Genomic DNA, 24,345 nt, shown 5'->3' with positions numbered 1-24,345 from the left:
AAAACAAAGAAAATAGTATTTATCGTTTAATAAAGAGTAAATTATTCATAAGTACCTTAATTATACATTGATTTTCAATTTAGTACCCCAACTTTAAAAATTTGACAAAAAGTACGGTAACTTTCATTTTGTGTAAAAATAGTACCTCTGTTAGTTTTTCTGTCAAATAAACCATTATCTGCTGACATGGCATGAGTATTTTTGTCTTTTTCCTCACATTTAAAAGATCATAATATTTTTCAAGATTTTTGAATAAAAAAAATTCTTAAAAGAATTAAAACTTTTCAAAATTGTAAAAAATTTTGGGTGGGCTGGGAGGGTGAGGGGGCTGGGTTGGGGGGAGAGAGGCATGGGTGGTTCTGGGTGGGGAAGAAGAAAGAGGGTGGGGGGGCTGGTGTTGGGTGTGGGGTGCGACAGGGCTGGGTTTGGGGGGGTGGGGTGCGACGAGACTGGGGGTGGGAAGCGGATGGGATATGATGGGTGGGGGAGGGCTGGATGGGGGCTGGGTGGTGGCGGGAAGAGGAATGGATGGCTGGGTGGGGGCGGGGATGGCTGGGGAAGGGCTGGGTGGGGGCGGGAAGGGGAGGGGATGGGTGAGGGAAGGCTGGGTGGTGGCGGGAAAGGGGAAGAGATGGGTGGGGGCTGGGTGGTGGCAAGAAGGGGAGGGGATGGCTGGGGGCGGGAATGGGAGGGGATGGCTAGTCGGGGAGGGGAGATGACAGTGGGGGGGGGGGAAGGGTTAAAAATTAAAAATTAAAAGTTTTAATTTTTTTAGAAAATTAGGATTAAATACAAAATCTCAATAATTTTTTGGTATAGCATGAAGACCATATAATATTTCAATTGAACTACTAAATTTAAATGTAATTTTTTAGATTATGTCACAAATATGTTGGCCCTTTTGATTTGAGCCTTTTCCATTTGACATTTTTGTTCTTTGGCCCACATATGATGGGTGTTAGTTAAAATTTATAAGGTTTTGACAAAATTGCCCTTCAGGCTTTTATATTATCTTGAAAATTTGCTAATGTAGTCTCAACTTCACATTTAGTTGTGGCTGTACGACATTCACAACTTCAAATTTAGTTGTGACTGAACGACAGTCACATCTAAGTTGTGAAATAGTCACAGTTAAGTTGTGACTTAATTGAATTTTTTTTTTTTAGAGAAATTATACTACAATATAGTATAAATAGAAGTCAAAACAATACTTTTACTCAAAATAATACATAGTATAGTAGTGTGAGTTGTCTCTTTCAATTTACAAAGACAGTCACAATTAAGTTGTGATTGGATTGATTGTTTTTTTTTAATACAATATAGTATAAATTCGTGTAATATTTGTGATGTAATACATTTTTTTTATTATAGTGACATGTGATATAATATTTGTAAATTCTAATACCTTTTACTTTATTATTTTGTTTGACTTTTCAACTAGTACCTAATCTAAAATGTTATTTAATTTTGGTACTTAAACTAAAAAGTTAATGAAATTTAGTAGTTAAAATCAATGGACCTTAATTTTTTTAAGAAATTTTTTTATTCAAAAGTTTTTAAAAATATTATTATCTTTTAAATGTGAGGAAAAAGACAAAAATACCCCTGTCACGTCAGCATATAATGGTTTATTTGACAGAAAAACTAACAGAGATACTATTTTGACACAAAATGAAAGTTAAGGTACTTTTTGTCATATTTTCAAAGTTAGGGTACTAAATTGAAAATCAGTGTATAATTGAGGTATTTACAGATAATTTGCTCTTTAATAAACATCGAGATTTGTCTAAATTTTAAGTTTATTTTATTTATAAAACACAACCTTAGGATATTCGTTATGTTAGTATTGTTAAGACATACGTACACAATGTACTAATAACGGAGTTTCTCAAAAAAAAAAAAAACCAATAAGGCAATAACAGAATTAGTTTTTTTTTTTTTTTTTTCCATTTGTGGATGGAAAATGCTAGTATAGCAAGAAATATGGCAACAATAATATATATGATTCAATGGTGTAGGTCGAAGTTATTTTTATAGGAAATTTTATTTCTGCCTAATAATGGAAATATTTCGTGCAAAAATAAAAAAAGAAGAAGAATTAGGAAGAACAAAAAGAGATGGAAATCATCATTTTTTTTGTATTGATCAATTGGAAATAGTAATTTGTTTGAAGTTTAATAGTAATTTGCTCATTAAGTCGTATTTTATAATAAAGGTTTATAACTTTAGTCATAAAACACTTATCCTTACGCTAATGGTTAGAGCTCTTTGTAGCCTTGTAGGTGCTCAATATTTTACATAAAATAAGATCAGAACAAGAGAGTTTGTCTTATGATATATGGTCAAAGGCGATTCTCATCTTTTGTTAATTTGTTAAGTGCAATTAATGTTTCTCTTTAATTAATTTCCTCAAGCTAGTTTTGTTTGAGATAAATTCCAGTCATAGTTTAAAATGAAAAATCCACAGAGTCCCTTCACTTACCACCGATGGCCGAGGCCCATAATTTGTGTTTAAGAAATAACAATATTGTTCTAGGACTAGCTAGCTATTGAATATATAATTTTGTATGGGCGCTCTAATAATGCCTCACAAAAATTAACTATTCCATGTTTTTTTTTTTAATTGAAATATTCCATGTTGAAAAAATTTTGATTTTTTTTTAACTGTCAAATTAATGTGCAAACATCATAAATATATGTAACAAAAAAAAAAAAACAAAAGTTTTTCTCCACAAAAAAGGGTGTTTTCTAAATTTTGGTGCCGTCTTCACTTTTCTCACTTGTCATATATATCCTCTCCCATAAAAAGGAAAAGTCATATATATCCCACTTATGTCTTTTAATTTTCATGTTTGACCACATCATCATCATATTCATGCCTTCTCCAAAAAATTAAAAAAAAATTAATGAGATCGATTGTGCTGTAATACTAGTAGTACCTGCAAGGAACAAAGGCACAAAAGCTTGTATGGTGACATTCTGGTCTACTAATGAAAGTGAGAGAAATGTGCATGTGTCTTTAATTTTATGAGAAAAGGTTTAAAGCAAGTAAGCAACCTCTATATATAGATTTATATAATTAACTCTCTCAAATTTGTCCTTCTGATATTGATCTTAACTAAGAGTGACATAATTAACAACCTTGCGGGCCTACGCAGCATAATTATTCATCTTGGTCGATCATGAGTACTCAAAAAAGTGGAATTAGTCTAATTAAGCAAGGGGTACATTTTATATATATGATTGGCTTTTCAGTTTAAACCTGCATTATCAGTTCATATATATATAGCTATTATTTGGGATGATAATGACATTGCTTTATTTAGCCCCAGTATAAAAGAGATTATATATTAGTAGACCACATAAGTACATAACAGATAAAGAAATATGATTAAGAATAAAAGCATCTTTCTCTTTCTCTCTCTCACTCACTCACTCACACACACACAAACACTTAATGAAATGGGAATCTTAAATTTAGTGACCATTCATTTGTGAATATTATTGTTGGCAGTTTGTCTGTTGCCAATGGTTAAGTGTTACTATGGAAATAGTGGAATAATGATCGAACCTCAAAATCAAAGTCTGGCATGTGTATTGTGTATAGATATATATACTGCTAGTCTGCTTCACACCTATGAAAGGGTTCTCATCATCTATATAACAAATTAAGCGTTTACTCCATCTTTTGTTTGTTTGTTTTTGTTTTTTGTGTTAATCCTTTTTTTTTTTTTTTTCGGAAGCTGTTCAATGATAAATGATAGCAATAGCATGCACCAAAATGCGAGCTTAATTTATAGCTTACGCATATACTAAAGGATAAACTAATTTATATATATGGTCAAAGTCAAAGGGATATATATTATATATAAATCTTGCTAATGGAAGACCAGATAAAAGGTCAATAATCTTGGTGGTATCCAATTCAACGCTGGTTTTTGTTGAGGGCTTAAAACGTACTACTCGAGCTTCAAGCCATTTGCAAGTAACATGTATATAATTATATATATATATATTGCCCATAACTGAAATGAATTAATGTATTCAATGCACATCTAACCGAAAAATCAGCTCTCAAAACTCGAAATGTGCGGTTTGAATTGTGAAATTAATGTCATTTGGTTGAATCAAAGGGATCTTAAATTCGAAACTATTCTTTAATTTCAAAATTGTAACTCCTTTGAGCCAACCAAATGGACTTTGATTTTACAGTGGAAACTCCTTTTACTCTTTTAGTCATACTGAAGGGTTTAGAAGCAGCTTCCTCTATACATAGGAAACAAAAATATGATCAATAGAGCAAATTTTGTATTTAAGAGAGGTTATGAAATGGAGGGTTTGGCTCAAACAGGGTAACTTGCTAGACCCACATAGATTTCAGCTGATTGAATATTCGATTCAGGGTCTAATTCTCTGCTTTGATCATTGCTACCAAATATGGCATAACTTGAAAAGATCATTGCCCAGAAATTTTGGATGCTTGGAAAAATTGTGTGCTGCCCATGATGAAACCAAAGTTGATTAGGCCCCTCCTTTTTTCTGCAGGGACTGATTTCAGTTACAATGCTATTCCAAGGTTTTCAACATTGTTAGGCCACATCAACAACGAACCTTTTAAATGTCAGAAACTGCATCAGATGCTATTGTGGTCTCTGTTGATACCACTAGTGCTGCAAGAATATATAAAATTAACATCACTTTTATAATTTCTTTTTTTCTTCAAATTATTTTTGTCTTAAAAGGGTAATTGCTAATTATAGCAGTAAGTGTATCTGCGTATGCATACATTGAAACACTACTAATCCCATTAATTAATTAATTAATTAACAGATGCCTGGGTTCTGAGTAGAGCATCTTCTATAGCCATTAACCAATACTCAGGCATCCTAGCCATACCATGGCCACTTTCTATACTTTCCTTGATATTTAAACCCAAAAAAGAAAAAAAGAAGTTGAAATTATTTAAGAACAACTGGGAATCAGTGACATTTTCAATCAGTCAGGAATCAGTAACCTCAGGCCAATGTCAAAATCCACTTGGAGATCTCCCCAGCAAGAGAAAAATGATGCATTTGTTAGTGCTAGATGGCTCATGAAGCTAGAAAATTATATAAAAGAGATCCCCACATACATGATATATAATATACATGCTTATTTTCTTTAGTCCACCAGTAATTTGCAAAATTAATACTACAAAATCCAACTAATCATGTATTAATGTGTGGATATGCATATTCATTAATCTTCATTAGGGAGAAGCCACTCATAAATTTACTTTACCCCACCAATAAATAAGACTTTGGGAGCATGCAAACTGCAAAGCCTTTCTTAACCAAAAAGAATTCTAGTTTTCTGTGGTATGCAGGATAATTGGTCTGACTTGTAAGGGCTGCAGCTATATGTTATATAAGTGGTGAAACACATTACTTGCTCATGAAGGTATTTAACCAAATTATATGTTAGTTCTGGAAAACTTTTATTTTTTGTGGCCACGTTAGTTCTGGTAAAACTTGATTGTGAGTTATATGATTTAATTGCAGACCTATCAATCATGAGTTGAGATATTATAACTGTGGTTGTCAAAATAATAACATAGAGATGTCATTTTCCCTTTTAAGAAAAGTTAAAAGGAGTCCTCATCAGTCCATAAAAGCTACTACTGGATGATTATATATAGCAGTTGGATGCATGAAGACTCTGCAAATTAATCAAAACATGTGATAAATATTGCTGAAGAAGCTCACAAGTACATAATTTTAGTGGCTGACATGGTTCTTACTTCATAACTTTCTCATTCATACAAAAACCAGAATAATAAAATCTCATTAATTTGGAATATATATGTATGCCCTGATCTCTTTATAAGGTGATGTTAATGCAAAGCACTTCAATTAATTTATGATCTTGTAGTTGTGGATCATATTAACCCACACCAACCTCTATACCCTGCAATTTTGGTGTTTAATTTGATGAAATCAGCTCAACAGTTTGTCATCCTTTTCCATAATTTAGCACTCATCTCCTATCTTATGCTATTCAATCGATATGATTTTTCAGCATAAAGTGATGAGACATATACTCTGCTTTAAAATAAATTGAAAATCACAAGGATCATCATTTTGGCATCCTATGCTATATTCAATCAATCTGATTGTACATGTACATACCCTTGTCAGTTCAAAAATAATGATTCCCAGGTTCTAGCAATGTCAATAACTTTGTAAATTAGGTAAATAAAGTCTAGCTATATGCCAAAATGCAGCATATATAGGACATCTTGATAAAGATTGGAAGCCAAATTTTATTTTTTCTAGTAGACTGAGAAATTGCAATAAAAAAAATTGAACAATGAAAGGGAAATTAACTTGCAATTTATCAAAATAAAGCGATAATTGCCCCGGATTAAGGTCATATTGATTCTCTACATGATTCAGTATATTAGCAAACCATATTAGTTATTTTGAAGTCATTTTTAGCTACTAATTAAGTTAAAAGAACTCTGCAGTTAGTTTAATTTAAAACTCTCATCCCCCCCCTACAAACTTTATATATATTTGAATGATTCAGAAAAAAGTTCTTCAAGTAGCATTCTAAAGATTTAGGTTATGACTTAATAACTAGTCCATTATATTCCTTGTATGATCACTAATATATTCCAAGTATAAATGACTTTTGGTACCACACTGAAACAAAGGTATTCAGTTTTCACTAAAGTGTTTTTATCACAGTTTATATATGTTCATGTAGCTGTACCTATGTGCAATATTTCTCCTGAACTACAATACACATGATATATATATATATGTATATATATAAAACATAATACTCATCTTCAGGCAGTGCATGCTCATTGCTTCAATACAAAAACATTCATGCCTGTGAACATAGATATATAATATAACATGTATGATGTATACATGATACACGATACATGAATGCATGCCAGGACTAGTGTTAAGCCAAATAATTAGCTCAGTTAATTAAGTGTTTAGATAGTGCGATAGTGGACTGCTATTTGTGACGGCACTCAAAAATGCAAGTGGATCGAAGAGGAGGGGGTTTTGGTTTCAATATCAGAAAAAGAACTGGGAGCCTATCACCTATGGAATACATAGACAGTACACTATATATTTGTGAATCTGCCTTCATTTTGAAATTAATTATATGTGAACTGTTCCTTTTCTGGGATAAAAGCATATATTTATATATATATATACGCACTTTAAATTAAAGTGATGGTGAGTATTATATTTAGCATTTCTCTAAGAATATTCTCAAATTATTGATTACATGAGAAATGATCTCATTAAACACTTGAGTTGAGTCTAGTAGTATTCTACCAATAAAATAAAAGCAAGCCAAATTCTATTATATAAGTTAAATTTTTTTGTAACGAGTAATACACTTATTGTCTCTATTTCTCTCATCACATACATTCATTTCTTTTCTTTTTTTCTCTTGGTGCAACGGAGGACGAAGGCCAAAAAGCAAGAAAAGACTAGGCCAAATACAGCCTCGAGCCTAGCAACACAAACTTGATCGTCTTTCATAGTTTCATAGAAACACATCCGGGCCCAAGCTTAAGAGTAAGCCCAAGATTAGGCCTTAATAGAAAACACAGCCCAGGTGAAGTCCAACCGAGGAATGCCCCTTGTTTTTAATAATGGGCCTCCACTCGAGGGAAAAATCCAACCAGGATGATGGCCCAAGATAAGCAAGTGCAGATCTTCAATGATGAAGCCATGGCAGCATTGCCACAAAAATGAGACCAAAAATAATCAGTTGAAGCTAGTCAACCAATTTGATTAATTAAACAAGATTAAAGCACTTAATTCACAGTACTATCAGTCAGTCATAGTGGGCTTTCTTTTAATTTGTTCCACCTTTTCCCTGCAGCCAAAGGTTAAGGATCATACAATAATTAAGATACAGTTTGTATATAAAAATGATCTCTGCATGTATTATTAATTAATTCAGACAAAATCAATTAGCATGCATATATCATATAAAATATGTTGGTAGCATGCATCAAATGTTTCCATGTACGAGTCATTCCAGTAGGTTCTCACAATTAACTGATCATGAGGAAAGAATATTATGAATCTATATTACCAGATTCAGAACTCAGAAGAGCCATTCACGTTGCTCTGTCTGAAAGTATATATACTACTGTTTGTATATATATATATATATATATATGTGTGTGTGTGTGTACGTACATTAGAATTGCAAGTTGCATTAAACTTTTAATTTTCTCTCTTTCTTGTTAATTAATTTGGCCAGCTAAGAGGTTTTTCTCCCATCCTGTTTTGGAATTAGAGGCTATAGATATGAGCCTATAATTCTTTGCTTATCTTAGTATTGCTTGGTTTTAAAAGATCGACTACTCTTCGGTCTTGCATGTATTACAAATCCAAGAATATAGGGTTTGATAATAAAAATCATAATTACAATAGATAGCTTTTTAGGAATGCATGATAATCTTTGAATTTGTATTAATATTGTACAAGCTAGATTTATATTAAAAGCATTAAACAATGCCAAGATAAGGCGAATAGTATATGTGTAGTAAGATGTGCCTAAAACTTTACCCTGTTTCAACACTACCCTAGCTATGGCGTTTAAGATAAGGCCTAATGTTAGTTTAAAGTAAATCCAATTGACCAAAATTTGATTAACTCCCTATACCTAGCTAGCACAATTATCTCCTTATGCAAGACCCTAGGAGGATTTTCATACAAAACATAAACAAATTGAAACACCAAAACAATATCACACCTAGAAACTTGTCCCTAATTAACATGGTCTAGCATTTTGTTTGTATGTGATTTTTAATCGGTGGAATCATTTTCAATGTGTAAACTAATGGTGTTTACCACCCAACTATTTTATTGTATTTATTAATGCATCTATTATAGTTTTCTTCCCTCAATGCATGGAAAGAAGAGAAGATGCTGATTTTAATCAAGTCCTACACGTGCAATTGTTTTTCAACTCTTGCTTAATTAAGCTCCTACTTCAACTCCAACGACCAAATTAAACTATTAATCTTGTATAATAGTCTTCATGTTATTATTTCATAATTTCATTTACATATTAATTACATCCAAGTACAACGCTTTTATATTAGTGCATATACTTCATTCATTTCTTTAAATTATATATTAATGAGATTGCTTGTTTATACCACAAATTAAGTTACAAGGGGCCGGCCACATTGTTGGCCACATAAAGTGCATGAGACCGGCCAACTTTTACAACTACGTCTTGATTTATTAAAAATGTGGTACATATAAGTTTTATATTCTTTTACATATAATATGTAAGTTGCTTTGAGTTATTGTTATTTCTTCATCAAATTTCGATTTTCGATTCTAATTAAGAATATTTGAACTCAAAATCTCTACCCTCACCCAACCTATCTCATGTCATTTTAGCAAGACTTATGGACACCGAATCTTGATTTACATGCAAAGAAGTCGATTTATTAAGAAATGATATTATCATTCTCATAGTTTGATCATAGTTTAATTACCAAATCATGTGCCGTTTGAACCTTAAATAGTCGCATACACACAATGCCATTGGCTATTCGGCTTAATAGTTAATTAACACATATTTTCTTCTACGTATGTATGACATCATGAATTACGAAATTGAGATGGTGTTGTCGGTTGACATGTATATGGACAAGTAGTAGATTAAAACTATATATGGTTATTAGCTAGCATAGAGAATGTGCATTACTAAAACGCACGTACTAATTAAATTACTAATTGTCAAATTAATTATGATGTAAATTAAGCATCATCATGTCGTACTCGGTGCAGTTAATCAGTTAATTTGGACAGTTAAAGGGCTCATTAATTAAGCAAACTAGCTAGCCTTGACATATTTTAAGCTTACCTTCACCGACTTAATTGGATATTGATCAGAGACTTTGATTAATAATAAATATCTATGTGAATTAAATAATTAATGCATGAAAAAGTACATCAAGCTAGCAGATAATGCATGTATTTAATAATTATTATTTCTATGTGTGTATCCATATAATATAAGAGAAAGTACAGAGTCCAGACTACATAGCATATGCTAAGAGCATCACTATATATCTTTCTTGGAGTACGTCTCAAAAACTGATCCCAACTCTTAATTTCCACACTCAAAATCTGAAAAAGGTAGCCAGCCCACTGGAATCACATCACTGGATTTGGAACAACATAAATAATATTTATTATTATATGCTAATCATCATTTGGCTTAGTGACATCTAATGTCTCTTTTATACAAAAATATATTAAGTTTAAATTGTATACAGGACAGCAGTTGAATAATAAAAAGAAAATATTTATTGTTTAAAATCATTAGAAATGAGGTGAGTTTGGACCGTTTGGTGATGACCTTAAGCACAGTTCTCGCTGTCCATTGGATCCCAATTAAGGTTATGTCATGTGCTGCGAGATGCACGCTGACTCCCGACCCAGCCATATATATCACTACCACTGGTTTAAGTTTAATTAAGTTTAAATTCAATTTCCACCACGTACCACCATCTCCACCACACACACACACACAGATATATTATATGTATAATTATTTACTACATCGATCCATAGATCATTGCTGATTGCTGTTTGTTTCTTTCTGTTGATCATATTACCATTTTTGTCATCTTTTTAGATACTTCAGGGGTTTGGTTGGTGGACTCACATGTATGGGCCGGGAATATAAATATCCCTTACTTTTACATCTAATTAACCATTTAATGAAACTCATAAAAAATCTGGAAGTTATAGCTTCAACGACACATAATACTCACCTAGCCAGCTCAACATTCACGATAGAAGTTTGACTCTCCTATATCTTATTCCTTCAAAGTTTTAATTCTCTCTCCCTTTGCATTCAGATCCCAAGTCTTGAGCTGCATTTTGAACCAAAAAAGAAAAAATAATCATACAATTATGTAAACAAGTTTTCTCTTAAAATAAACAATTAGCATGTGATCATCAATAGTAAATTTATAATTTAGCTAGACTTCTAACTAACTAACTAACTTTTGCAATGTAACTAATTTCAATTGGAACATAAACTCTAATGGGAAACTAATTCTAATTTTCTAGGGTAGCAAAATGTAGGGGCCAGACCACCCGCCAGGGCATATAATTTTCTGTGTGCTAGTTCTACATGTATATTATATATGTTGCAAGTGGGATTGTTGAATGAATCATGAGTCAAATAGACCCTGTTGAGGAACCAAACATCAGAAAATAGATTATTAATGAAAAGTTTTTTTATTTTTTGATATACAAAGGATCAGGGCCTTTCAGATTGATGGCCAGTGAGATTGGAGTCTTGAGTCTTGGTATATATATAATTTACAACCTTTTGAATTGATGGACGAATTAATTATATGAAGAAATTAATTAATCAATTCTCCAGTAGACTTACAACCATCAATTGGGGATTGATGACAAGCACGTGTTTTGGAAAATCATGTTCAGAGTGTCTCTATAATTCAAAATTATTAAAATTAGATTTTTATTCTCCCAGCAAACAGTGTATAATATTTCTGCATTCATGTATGATCGATCACATTATTTGTTTTGGTTGTGGACGTACTATATATATATATATATATTAGTATATATGTTAATTGAAAATAAGATTCCACTGCAAGTGCCTGTGCATCAACAGAGGAGCATGTCATCATCAAGAATATTATCAAAAATCTTTGGAAATATACTATATATATAAATTGTTTCGTATAGTTTTCAACTAATGACTAATGTACGTGCTTCAGAATTAATTAACTAACTCGTGGGCTAGGACCCTAGGATAAATAGCAGACGCATACAATTATGGAAACACCGTTGTGGAGGATGAACATTAATTTCACAACAATTAATGTCGTACAAGTTTGCCGTTGCAAGAAAACGAAAGGAATGACTCGAAGGAGTCTAACTAGCTTGGAAAATCAAGTTAGATGATGCGATTTTGATTATTTGTTTGTCTTATATATAATATAAAAAATCTAAACTTACTATTGCAATTCTAGCCGGAAGAAGCTATTACAACACCTCTTGAATCTCAATATTCGTAGCTGCATGTTGTTACGAATTTATTTTATATCCCGTTTTTTATTTATGAATAATAAATATATAATTAAAATTAAAAGTCCAATAAAATCAAGTAAATAAAAAACTAAGAAAATAATGTTGAGATATAATAGAAAATGCATGCACGCATGAATATTTGTTTCGTACCAGCATTCAAACTCTCAGGGTCTGAGCTTCAAATGTTGATTTTAGAAACTGTCTTTTAATTCATACATCAATCAATTAATAACTCTTCAAATTGTAGCTTGAGAGCTGCTTAACTTGTCGATTTTAGTACCAGAAACTTTATTATAAAGATAATTAGATAAAAAGAAATACATCATGAATCCTCACAATGCATACATCTATGTCCAGGAATTGAGTCGGTGTAAACTGTAACGCTTAGGTTTCGGTGATGCCACGTGGCGCTATGTCATCTGACTGAGCCAAGAACATGGTGTGTTCATCACTTTGACTGGTCAACACTTGAGACCGATCCTCACGTAGTTGTAATTTGGCTGTTCCTCAATCTCACACACACACACACTTTGTGAGATATTTTTTTTCTTCTTCTTTTCCCTTTGCTCTACATTTTCTAACTAAAAGTAATAAAAAAAATAGCATGGCATTGCGTGTAGATTGAAATTGATACACACCTGGCCTCTCTCTCTCTCTCTCTCTCTTGATCTCTCTCACACACAGAGGCGCAGAGAGAGAGAGAGTTGAGATCGATCACTTGATCGAGAGATCCAAAGCCCAATTTGCCGATTTGGATCGATGTTGGAAAAACAGGCAGGGACGACAGTATGGCGTATCTCTAGCAACTTGACTCTCTCTCTCTCTCTCTCTCTCTCTCTCTCTCTCTCTCTCTCCTTGTTTCAAAACCCTATTTAAATACAGAGTTAGCCCACCCCTTTCTGTCATGCAATTGTCTTCTACATTACCCAACACCCCACTGCTTCTGTTTTTGTGCACCTGCCCATCTCTCTCTCTCTCTCTCTCTCTCTCTCTCATGGAATACTCATTTTGAAAGCACCAGAAACTTAGCTCCATAACTTATCTTTGATACTCATTCTCTTTCATTCAATACTTTCTCAGTTAAATATATAGATACCCATATATCTTTCTTTCAAATAATTCACTTAAAGCTCTGACACTTATAAGTGGTTCCTTAATTCCCATTTGTCCCGGCCAGCTAGCTTTCAGTTATAACATTAATTTTCAGCTCTTTGAGTATTTTAATTACACTCCATAGTTCATATCCTTTAGCATAGTGATCATGTCTAGCCGACGGTCACGATCTAGACAATCAGGTGGTTCAAGAATCTCCGACGATCAGATCAATGATCTTGTTTCTAAGTTGCAACAGCTTCTTCCCGAGATTCGCAATAGTAGACGTTCTGACAAGGTATCTATCTATCCTATCATTTTTGTTTACTATTTCTTTTTTAGATTTGGCTATTTTTCTCTTTCACATACATGTCCACAACTATATATTATGAGTACGCAAGAAAAAGCAAATAATTAGTTTTTTTTTTGGGCCACTAAAGCAAATAATTAGTTAAACAATATGATTGTAGAGAATGAATCAATTAATTATTAAGTACGTAATTGAAAGCTAATTGAATATGGCCATATGGGTCTTGTAGCCACTACAATTAATACTCTAATAAGTTCCCTTTTCTAATATATATTTCATCAATTAATTAAGAAAAAAGGTAGAAATTTGATTGTGGTGGTGTATTTCTTAACTTTTCTATCTATTTCTCTTTAATTTATTTGATACAAGTGCATTTCCTAGAGATTATGATCTATCTGGTGCATGTATAAATTTTTGAAAAGAACAAAAGAGTAAAACATAAAAATTAAAAATGCTTTGGAATTAAGTTGATGAAGTGACTTGGATTAATTTACAATGCGAATTCGATTTAATTAATGAATAAATTAATATGAAACTATATATGCGTACTGCAGGTTTCAGCATCGACGGTGTTACAGGAAACGTGCACTTATATAAGAAACTTGCACAGAGAGGTGGATGATCTAAGTGAGCGACTCTCTGAGCTTTTGGCAACAACTGACACTGCCCAAGCTGCAGTCATCAGGAGCTTACTTTTGCAATGATTAATTAAGGAGCCTATGTTTGATTAATTAGACTTCTTTCACTGGTTACTACTTAATTATTATGTAAAAGCTAGCTAGCTAGGCATCCATGGAATATCGTTTTTCTTTCTCTTTGATCTGCTAATCTCTCGATCTATCTGAATTTCTAGGGTTTTTGTTGATCATAAGTAGATTAAGACTGTAGCTGCTAGCTGTTTAATGGCCGTGGTCTAGCTAGAAGATATTCCTTTTGCAAGGTTGTACACTTGTACTACTGTGTTAAGGAGTTGATGATATAATAATAAAAGGTCGATCGACTACTCCATCATCAGTTCTCAGTTTCTCACAAATCCTATGTATTTTTTCAATTTTGATCTGCAAAAAGAAATTAAATTTGGGATCTCCCGGCCTCTAATAAAATTGAAAGAAATAGTTCTACACTAATAGTAATTAGTTGGTGCCTCCTATATATTTTAATTGTTCATAAAATATTGTTAATATATATATATATATGGATTCATATATAACCACATGAACATACATCAGAAGAGAAATGAAGACAGAGGAAATCTTGGAGAGAAAAACAAGAGAAAGATCGAGAAATTAGATGAGAAACTGTTTTCATTAATTGAATAATGATTACATGAGGGTTTATATACATTTACAACTAATTCTAACAGCTGGAATCACAGCTGGTGCTAGCTAACTAATCTAACTAACTGGACTAATAACAAACTGCCACATGGCTCAGTCAGTTGCTTGCTGTATCAAGCCTTGATTAGCTGCCTTCCTGTGCACATTCTTATCGTGAACATCCTGAGCTTCAGTAGGGGAACATAGTAGCTTATGATCCCCCCGCAAGATAAAGGGGTTAAACAACACCTTTAGCTTGGATGTAAGATATTGAAAGCGAGCAATGGGAACTGGTTTAGTGAAAATGTCAGCTGTTTGGTCTGTAGTAGAAACATGAGAAAGAGAAACTGCATGAGAAGTAACGAGCTCCCTAATAAAGTGATAATCCACCTCTATGTGTTTGGTCCTAGCATGAAAAACAGGATTTGAAGCGAGAGCCATAGCACTAAGATTATCACACAAAAGAAGAGGAGTTGCAGCTAAGTAAAAATGCATGTCTCGCATTAATTGACAGAGCCATATGATGTCAACCGCTGTACTGGCTAAGGCTCGATATTCGGCCTCTGTAGAAGATCTAGCAACTGTTGGTTGCTTCTTGGAAGACCAGGATATCAAATTAGAGCCAAAGTAAAGACAAAAGCCAGTGGTAGATCTGCGATCAATAGGACATCCTGCCCAATCTGCATCAGAATATGCAGTAATTAACTGAGAACCTTTGGTAAAATGAAGACCATAACCAATTGTTCCTTTGAGATATCTAAGCACTCTTTTGGCAGCAATTAAATGAGAGGTCCTGGGAGTATGCATGAACTGACAAAGCTGACCAACAGCAAAACTGATGTCTGGTCTTGTCCAAGTCAAATACTGAAGGCCACCAACAATAGATCTGAATGGTGTAGGATCAAGCAAAAGATCACCAGTGTCAGCGTCTAATCTGTCAAAGGAAGTGGGAGAAGCCACTGGTTTGGAACCAACCATATCATTCCTAACCAGCAAATCATAAGTGTATTTGTATTGAGTAAGATAGAGACAATTAGCAGTGCGAGCAACCTCAAGACCCAAGAAATAATGAAGTGATCCTAAATCCTTCATAGCAAACTGATGCTGCAATTGATGAATAAGGTCATTGCAAAATTGGAGAGAATTACCAGTAATCAAGATATCATCAACATAAACAAGGACATAAGTGATGGTGTCCTGAGCTCGAATGAAGAGAGAGGTGTCTGCGTAACTGGTGACAAAACCAAGGAGAAGAAGGGCTTGCATAAGTTCGTCATACCAGGCCCTTGGTGCCTGCTTCAAACCATAAAGGGACTTTTGAAGATGGCAAACATGATGGGGTCGAGCAGGATCAACAAAGCCCTGAGGTTGAACCATAAAAACCTGTTCCTTTAAGTGACCATGCAAGAAGGCATTGGTAACATCAAGTTGCTTAATAGGCCAATCAAATTGGACTGCAAGACATAGAAGAAACCGGATAGTAGCAGGCTTAGCAACAGGACTAAATGTCTCAGTATAATCAATGCCAGGAGTCTGATGAAACCCCTTGGCCACTAAACGAGCTTTATACCTTTCCAGGGTGCCATCAGCCTTAAGCTTCACCTTATAAACCCACTTACAACCAACAAGGTGCATAGATGAGTGATATGGGACTAAAGACCAAGTGCCAGTGGCCTGGAGAGCATCAAATTCAGTTTGCATAGCTGATCTCCATAAAGGATCTTTGACAGCTTGAGAAAAGGAAATAGGAGTAGAAGGAATAGCAGTAACCTGAGAGTGAATAGCAGGATTTAAGGGATGAAGAGTGGCATGAAGAATTTTGGGTTTGACAATACCTGATTTGGACCTTGTTTGCATGGGATGGCGAATGACAGGTGGAGAAGGAGGATTAGCCATAGGTGGGGAAGGTTGAGGAGAAGGTGGAATAGATGCAGGTGAGAGAGGAACATGAGAGAGAGGAGTATGTGCAGGTGAGGTATGGGTGGGAGGTGGGACTTTTGGAGGGTGAAATGAATGAGGAATGGGAACAATAACATCTGGAACAGAAATGGAAGAAGATGGAGGGGAAGAAACAAGAGAGGAATGTTTGAAGGGAAAAGAAGATTCATGAAAAATGACATGTCGCGAGATATAAATGCGACCAGTGAGAGGATCGAGACATTTATAGCCCTTGTGAGATAGACTATATCCAAGAAAAACACAAGGTTTGCTCTTTGGGTCAAGTTTGTGGGAAGAGTAGGGTTTAAGCCATGGAAAACATGCACAACCAAGTGTTCTAAGAAATGTGTAATCAGGAGAATGATGAAATAAGAGCTCATATGGAGAAAGTTGATTGAGAGAAGGAGAAAGCAGTCGATTTATAACATAGACTGCAGAAAGAAAAATATCAACCCAATATTTGAAAGGAATAGTAGCCTGTGCAAGAATGGTTCTACTGAGTTCAACAATATGCCTATGTTTCCTTTCAACCACTCCATTTTGTTTTGGAGTATGAGGGCAACAAAATTGTTGTGAAATTCCATGGTGAGCTAAAAATTGCTGAAGAGCAGTGGAAATAAATTCCCCACCAGCATCTGTTCTGATCATTTTAATTTTGCAATCAAGCAAATTCTCGACCTTAGCCTTGAAGATTTGAAAAACAGAAAAAAAATCTGATTTTCGAGTAAGTGGAAAAATCCAACAAAAACGAGACCAATCATCAACAAAACTGGCATAGTATTTATATCCATTGGAAGAAATAACAGGAGATGGACCCCATAGGTCAATATGGACAAGCTGCAAAGCAGTAGTGGATTTACAAACAGATTTAGAAAATGGAAGCTTATGACTCTTACCTAATGGACAAGACACACAAGACGCAAGTTTATGAACATTATCAGAAACTGGTAAATGACATGTAGAAATGACTCGATGAAGAACTTGAAAAGAAGGATGACCAAGTCTGGAATGCCAAGTAGAGGCAGATGCTTTATTGATAGTAAATGCTGTAGGAAGAGCTTTGACAGAAGAAGAAGAAGGCTGGAGAGGATACAAGCCATCTCTAGCTGGTCCTTGAAAAAGTATTTTCCCCGAAGTCTTGTCCTTGACACAGAAAGAATTAGAATCAAAAATCATAAGACAGTTATTGTCTTTGACAAATTGATTGACGGACAACAAATTGTAGGCTATATTAGGAACATGCAAAACTTTAGATAATTGAAAATTAGCATGGGAAGTATGTAAAGTAGTAGAACCAATGTTAGAGATGGGCAAACCTTGACCATCTCCAATGACTATCTTGTCTGGACCATCATACTCAGAATGCACATTGAGAGTAGAGCAGTCAGAAGTGACATGACTAGAAGCACCTGTGTCTGCCAACCAGTAAGCAGGCTGGGAAGAGGAACCTTGTCCGTGAGTGGCAGCTATAGCAGTGAACTTCTCAGTAGGAATCCGGCCTTGAAATGCCTTGTTCATTCGATTGTAACAGTCAATGGCAGCATGACCAATCTTGCCACATATTTGGCACTTGGTTTGGCTGAGAGGAAGAGAAGAAGAGCCGGCATTGAATCGGCCATCAGGCTTGGGGCTGAAAGATGGAGAAAATTGTTGGGAAGGCCTGAACTGAGAAACAACAGGAGGAGAGGGAGAGTAAGGCTTGAAAGTGTTGTTGTTGTTGAATCGATTACCCCCATTGTACGGCATCTTACCCTTCCCTTTGCCTTGATACTTCCCTTTAGAGTTACTGGAAGACCCACCAGAGAAATGTGGAGCAGCAAAGGCATGAACTGGAGTCTCAAGAAGACCCTTAGCGTGTTTCTTTCGCTCAATAGCAATCTCCTCACTCAATAAAAGGCCATGAACTTCATCTGGTGTAGCAGGGGTTGCTCTAACCCTCAAGGAAGTGCCAAAACCATCATACTCCTCATTAAGACCATTAAGAATATGAACAATCATAGTGGTGTCATCCACTGGAGCACCAGCAGCAGCAAGACTATCAGAAATCTCCTTAATTTCTTGTAAGTAATCATGCATAGATCTAGAGCCCTGACTAACCCCTTGAAGACGAGTTTGCAATTGAATCACATGAGATTGAGACAAAGTTGAAAAACGTTTCTCAAGATTAAGCCAAAGATCTCTTGCAGACTTAGCACCAACAACATAAGGAAGAACACTTTCAGAAAGAGAAGATTGAATCCAGATCTTTAGAGTTTTGTCTTTGTGATTCCAATCAAGAAACTCAGGGTTAGGGCTAGGAGGATCAGTAGGAAGCATACCAGCAATGAAACGTGGAGGAAATGGCACTGTGCGATCAACGATGTCGAGCATATCATAGTGTTCAAGCACGGGAATGAAGAGCTCCTTCCAAAGCATGTAGTTGTCCTTGGTCAATTTGACCGAGATCATATTACCAATGCTCTGCACATTCTGGAAGTTGAAACCAGAGGTAGAAGACGAAGAATTGAGAACAGGCAGAGATGGACCACTCTCAGCTTGAACACGAAGGAGATTAGTGAGACCAGAGAGGAGATTAGCAAGTAGTTGAGCAGAATCGTCGTTCGCCATTCTTGAAAAGGAAAATTGAGAAATTTTCAGAGAAAGTAGCCAAACAGGAAGCGAAAAAGGATCACAGAGCAGTGAAGCACAAAACTCTGATACCAAGAAGAGAAATGAAGACAGAGGAAATCTTGGAGAGAAAAACAAGAGAAAGATCGAGAAATTAGATGAGAAACTGTTTTCATTAATTGAATAATGATTACATGAGGGTTTATATACATTTACAACTAATTCTAACAGCTGGAATCACAGCTGGTGCTAGCTAACTAATCTAACTAACTGGACTAATAACAAACTGCCACATGGCTCAGTCAGTTGCTTGCTGTATCAAGCCTTGATTAGCTGCCTTCCTGTGCACATTCTTATCGTGAACATCCTGAGCTTCAGTAGGGGAACATAGTAGCTTATGAACATCAGGGTTTTAGCTAGCTAGCTACTAACTAATTTATTCCACTAAAATGATCGTCATGTTACTTAATTTTGCACTTCCATGATCCATAAATAGAATACAAAAAGCAATTTTAAAAAAAAGATTAACAATATTGAACAACTAAACTCTATGCATGCGCACTTGAATAATGGTCGTACTGTAGCTAGCTGGTGAAGATATGCATGGTGGACTTGTTCATTCATGGGAACACTAATTATATAAATTAATTTTGCATAATCTTTTAACCGCGCGAGCAATATTTTCTATGTAAATTAACAAGTTAATTATATTTATATAATGAACAAGTTAAATTAACAAGTTAAGCCCACTAGGTGCGCAGCAAATTGGGAAGTAAAAATTTAAATGAACGCCCTTTTCTAGTTGCTTCTTTTATTGGAGTATGGGTGCAACTTTTCTGTTTGATCTTGTTTGTGGGATTGAAGTATGGGTAGCCCTGCCTGCCCGCTCAAAACAAGCATCAAAAGCTGCAAGGGATCGATAAGCAACAATTTGACTTTTGCTTCCTCTCTCTCTCTCTCTCTCTCTCTCTCTCTCTCTCTCTCTCTCTCTCTCTCTCTCTCTATATATATATATATATATATATATTGTAATTGATGCACACAGTCATAATTAAACACACACACACACACACACACACATATATATATATATAAACTTCAAGCCATTCATGCGTACATGAAAAGCGTATCATCCGTCTCTCTAGAAATTGTATACTGCAGATGAAAATAAATTATAATATATGTTGTGATCGATCGAGATGCTAGCTTTTTGTATACATTATTTATTGGCAGTTTAAACTTTTGGGTCTAATTGTTGCCTAATATATTAAAATTCTGATTTCAAAAGTTATCGTGTTCGAAACCTTCAATATTCGTTATTTCCATATGTTAATTCATAGTCGTACAAGACTAACTAAATCTAAACTCTCTGTATTTATCTGTGTTTAACCCACATGCAACACGGTTTAGTAATTAATGTTCTAACCAGAGAGAGGGAGAGGGAGTTAGGTACAATATTGACTTTGTGAAGATAATATTATTGATGTGATGAAAATGTATGCAGAGGTCTGGAGTGTTAAGTGTACAGCTAGCTGTCAGCATTTCATTGGTTCTCTTATTAATGAATTTGTTAGAACTTAGAAGATGTTCAATAGCTGCGTGACATGTGGATAGCTTTGTTAGAATTGTGTGGTTCTGTTTTAGTTAGTTTTGCAAGATTGGTTTTCTGTTGTATATGAGTTTCGAGCTCTCTTACTCTTTTGTAACTTTGATCATTCAATCAATACAGAGCCTCATTTTCTTGGTTTCTCTTAGTTTTCTCATGCTTTCTTCAACCTCTGTTAGCATGGTATCAGAGCCATCGGCTAGCGCCATTGACGATCCTTCAAGCTTCTTAGATGAATTTGGATAGTTTGCTGCGTCTTTCGATTGCTGATCTTTGATGCTTTCTTCATCTGCGTCTCTATCTCTTCACCTATATTTTTTTTTTCTTTGCAAGCAGTTTCCTATTTTCTTAGTATCCAGACAGTCTTCTTTTTCTATGATTTCTTGCTATCTCCTTTGTTCTTTACAAATCTGACATCTTCAATTGCGTTTTTCAAACCTTAGATTCGTCTCTTGGTTTCTCTACTCATAATTCTTGTTTAGGCATTGATAAAATGAAATCCCTAATCTCACGAATTTGAAAACCCCAATTTCTTGGTTCTGTTCATTAGCTTCACTTTTTGACTCTTATACTCGGCTTGACGACGACGTTTTCATTCAGAATGGTCTTATTTCCTTGTTCGTACTCTGCCGTTGTTTCTGGGTACTTGCTAAACCATCGCAACTGGGATGGTCTCCAGGTGTTTGATAAAATGCTGGTTGATGGGTCTACGAGGCCTGACAAAGTGACTTTGGTCAGCGCTCTGACTGCCTCTGCGCAAATGAGTTTGCTTGCTCTGGGGAGGCAGATTCATGGGTTAGTCTTGGGAAGTGGGTTTGCTTTGGATGTCTTCTTGGGTTCGATCAGAGTTCTTGGTGCTTCTTTGAGGTTCTCTGGTTAATCGGGTAATCTCTGTCCTTAATTTGGTGTATTTGGTGTATTTGGTGCTTTGTTCTTTGAGTTCAATTATGAATCTTGGGGGTCATTCTTTGTGTTCTTGTGTATTGTTTTTGACTGGTGCTATGGTGATTGTGTGCTTCTTCTTGGATTGTTGTGGACGTATTATCGTTGTGTGGTGGTTGAGAAGTTGGATTGTTGTTAATTGTTGTGCAAAGCAGTTGTAGTTGATTGAGTTCTGTGTTAAAGTTGAAGTTGTTAGTTGTAAAAAATAAAACACAAAATAAAAAAAAAGTTGAAGTTGAAGTTGAAGTTGAAGTTGTGGTTGTGGTTGAAGTTGTAGTTGAATTTGAATTTGAAATTGAAGTTGCAGATGAAGTCGTGTGATTGTGTTCTGAGTTGTAGTTGATTGAGAAGTTGTAAAGGAGTTGTAGTTGTCGTTGATTGTGTGGTAGTGATTATTCTGGTGCAAAGATTGTTGGTTAGGAGTGTAGTTATGTCGATTGAAAGCAAGGTTGAAGAAGTAGAGCACACTAGTCATCTGGTTCACTGTGTCCTTGCAACAACTTGATGCGTATGATGGTTCTTTGATTAGCAAATGTTCTCGGAACAGGTTGGCACCTCATGTTCACTAGTACTGTCACTTCTCTCAAGTTGACTGTTCTCACTAAGGGACTTCATAGCTCTCTACATCACCACCATTGTTGCAACCTCGGGCTCGGTCCCCTTGCTGAGGTTGAGGGGGGATGTTAAGTGTACAGCCAGCTGTCAGCATTTCATTGGTTCTCTTATTAATGAATTTGTTAGAAGATGTTAAATAGCTGCGTGACATGTGGATAGCTTTGTTAGAATTGTGTGGTTCTGTTTTAGTTAGTTTTGCAAGATTGGTCTTCTGTTGTATATGAGTTTCGAGCTCTCTTACTCTTTTGTAACTTTGATCATTCAATCAATACAGAGCCTCATTTTCTTGGTTTCTCTTAGTTTTCTCATGCTTTCTTCAACCTCTGTTAGCATGGAGGAGGTGGTGATGATAATAATTAGAGTTAATTGCAGTAATGGTTTATAAACTTCTCATTAAATTTTAATTATGTCCGTAAACTATATTTTGTATTAAAATGGTCCATAAAATATCATACACATTTTTTGTCCAAACTGTTACTTTTGTTTGGTTTTCGTCTATTTTTTATCACGTGTCACGAATCTAGCTTGGTTATTATCAGTCAAAAATAGACGGAAAACCAAATGGAATTGGCTGCGCTTGGACCAAATGTGACACAACTAACATTTCGTAGACCATTTTGATACAAAATTTAGTTTTCAAACTAAACTAAAATTTGGAGAAAAATTTATGGACCATTGTTGCAATTAAGCTTTATAATCAATATATTCTGGCAATTAATATTAATTTGAGTGGCCCATGACGTAGTCTTTTAGTTGATGAAGCATTAATTATCCCCTAGTCCTCTTTCAAGTACCCAATCAATCATATATGCAATATTCTAGTAACATACTTACATGCATGGTCGCTGCATGTGATGTGGTACTATGTATATATTGCTAGTAGCCTTTATATAGATGCTGTGTGGTGCATATCAGCTGTTTCATTAATCACGCCGGTGACCCAGGTTCAACGCCCACCAACACAAACTACAAACACCTCTCACTTGGTCACTCCCACAATGTCGGCTCTTACTCTTCTGTACGTACGTGGCCATGCATTACATGCTTTACCAGTCTAGCTATACATATAGCTAGGTGCACCCAATATTGATACAACCTGGTGGAAGGTTGCCACCTGATCGAGCTAGCTAGCTATCTAGTTAGGTGGGTTGGGATACATATATATAGGGTTGACTAAAATAATGCAGTGTTTGTACGTAATTTGATTTTTAGAAAAATGCTGGAGGAGTCAGTACAATTAATTTGACCATTAAGTAATAGTTAATTAATGAAAAGTTGTCTAATAAACATGTTAAATGTAATCATAAATAAACATGAGAAAAATGACTTAAATTGACAGCACTTATAATTAGTATGTAGTTATTGTATATATTAATCACCATATAATGTGGTTAGAAAATATTATGTTTCTAGCATTGATTTTTATCGCGCCTTAATGTTATGTTATAATTTGTTTATTAAATGAGAAAAAAGCACCTCATAATTAATTAAACTCATTTTATATTGCTTATTCTAGTACAATATTCTCTTATAAATAAAGTATTTAGTTTGTACCAAAAAAAAAAAGTATTTAGTACAACTGTACAAACAAAGACAAACAGATAGATAATAGTTGAAAAAGAATTGGACTTGCAAATCAGTGCATGATTAAACGGTTTGAAATTTTGCATGTCGATGGACAGACTGGTATGGAAAACCTGTACGGTTTTAGTCAATTCCATATGATGGAAGACTGGAAGAGGCAACCCTTTTGACTAAGCTATAACATGCATGATCACTCAAATATATATATATATATATATT

The 24,345-nt window shown here is 34.8% G+C and overlaps 1 protein-coding gene across 1 annotated transcript; it reads left to right on the top strand.

Moving 5' to 3' along the window:
- Positions 1-12,847: 12,847 nt before the first annotated feature.
- LOC147274924 (transcription factor PRE3-like) lies at positions 12,848-14,503 on the top strand. Its single transcript, XM_086257400.1, has 2 exons — positions 12,848-13,506; positions 14,073-14,503. The coding sequence occupies exons 1-2, from the start codon at positions 13,378-13,380 to the stop codon at positions 14,220-14,222; spliced, it is 279 nt and encodes a 92-aa protein (XP_086113526.1). The 5' UTR covers positions 12,848-13,377; the 3' UTR covers positions 14,223-14,503.
- Positions 14,504-24,345: the final 9,842 nt, after the last annotated feature.

Source organism: Dryas octopetala, chromosome 9 (assembly GCF_963921425.1).
Source record: "Dryas octopetala chromosome 9, drDryOcto1.1, whole genome shotgun sequence".
NCBI classification, from domain to species: domain Eukaryota; kingdom Viridiplantae; phylum Streptophyta; class Magnoliopsida; order Rosales; family Rosaceae; genus Dryas; species Dryas octopetala.
Note: the sequence above shows the minus strand (reverse complement) of the source record. Positions and strands in the feature narration are given on the sequence as shown.

Bases quoted from the DNA above. Each gene is read 5' to 3' on its own strand.
- LOC147274924 (XM_086257400.1), top strand. From the start codon at position 13,378: ATGTCTAGCCGACGGTCACGATCTAGACAATCAGGTGGTTCAAGAATC. The intron at 13,507-14,072 runs GTATCTATCTAT...TGCGTACTGCAG, and splicing joins ATAGTAGACGTTCTGACAAG to GTTTCAGCATCGACGGTGTT.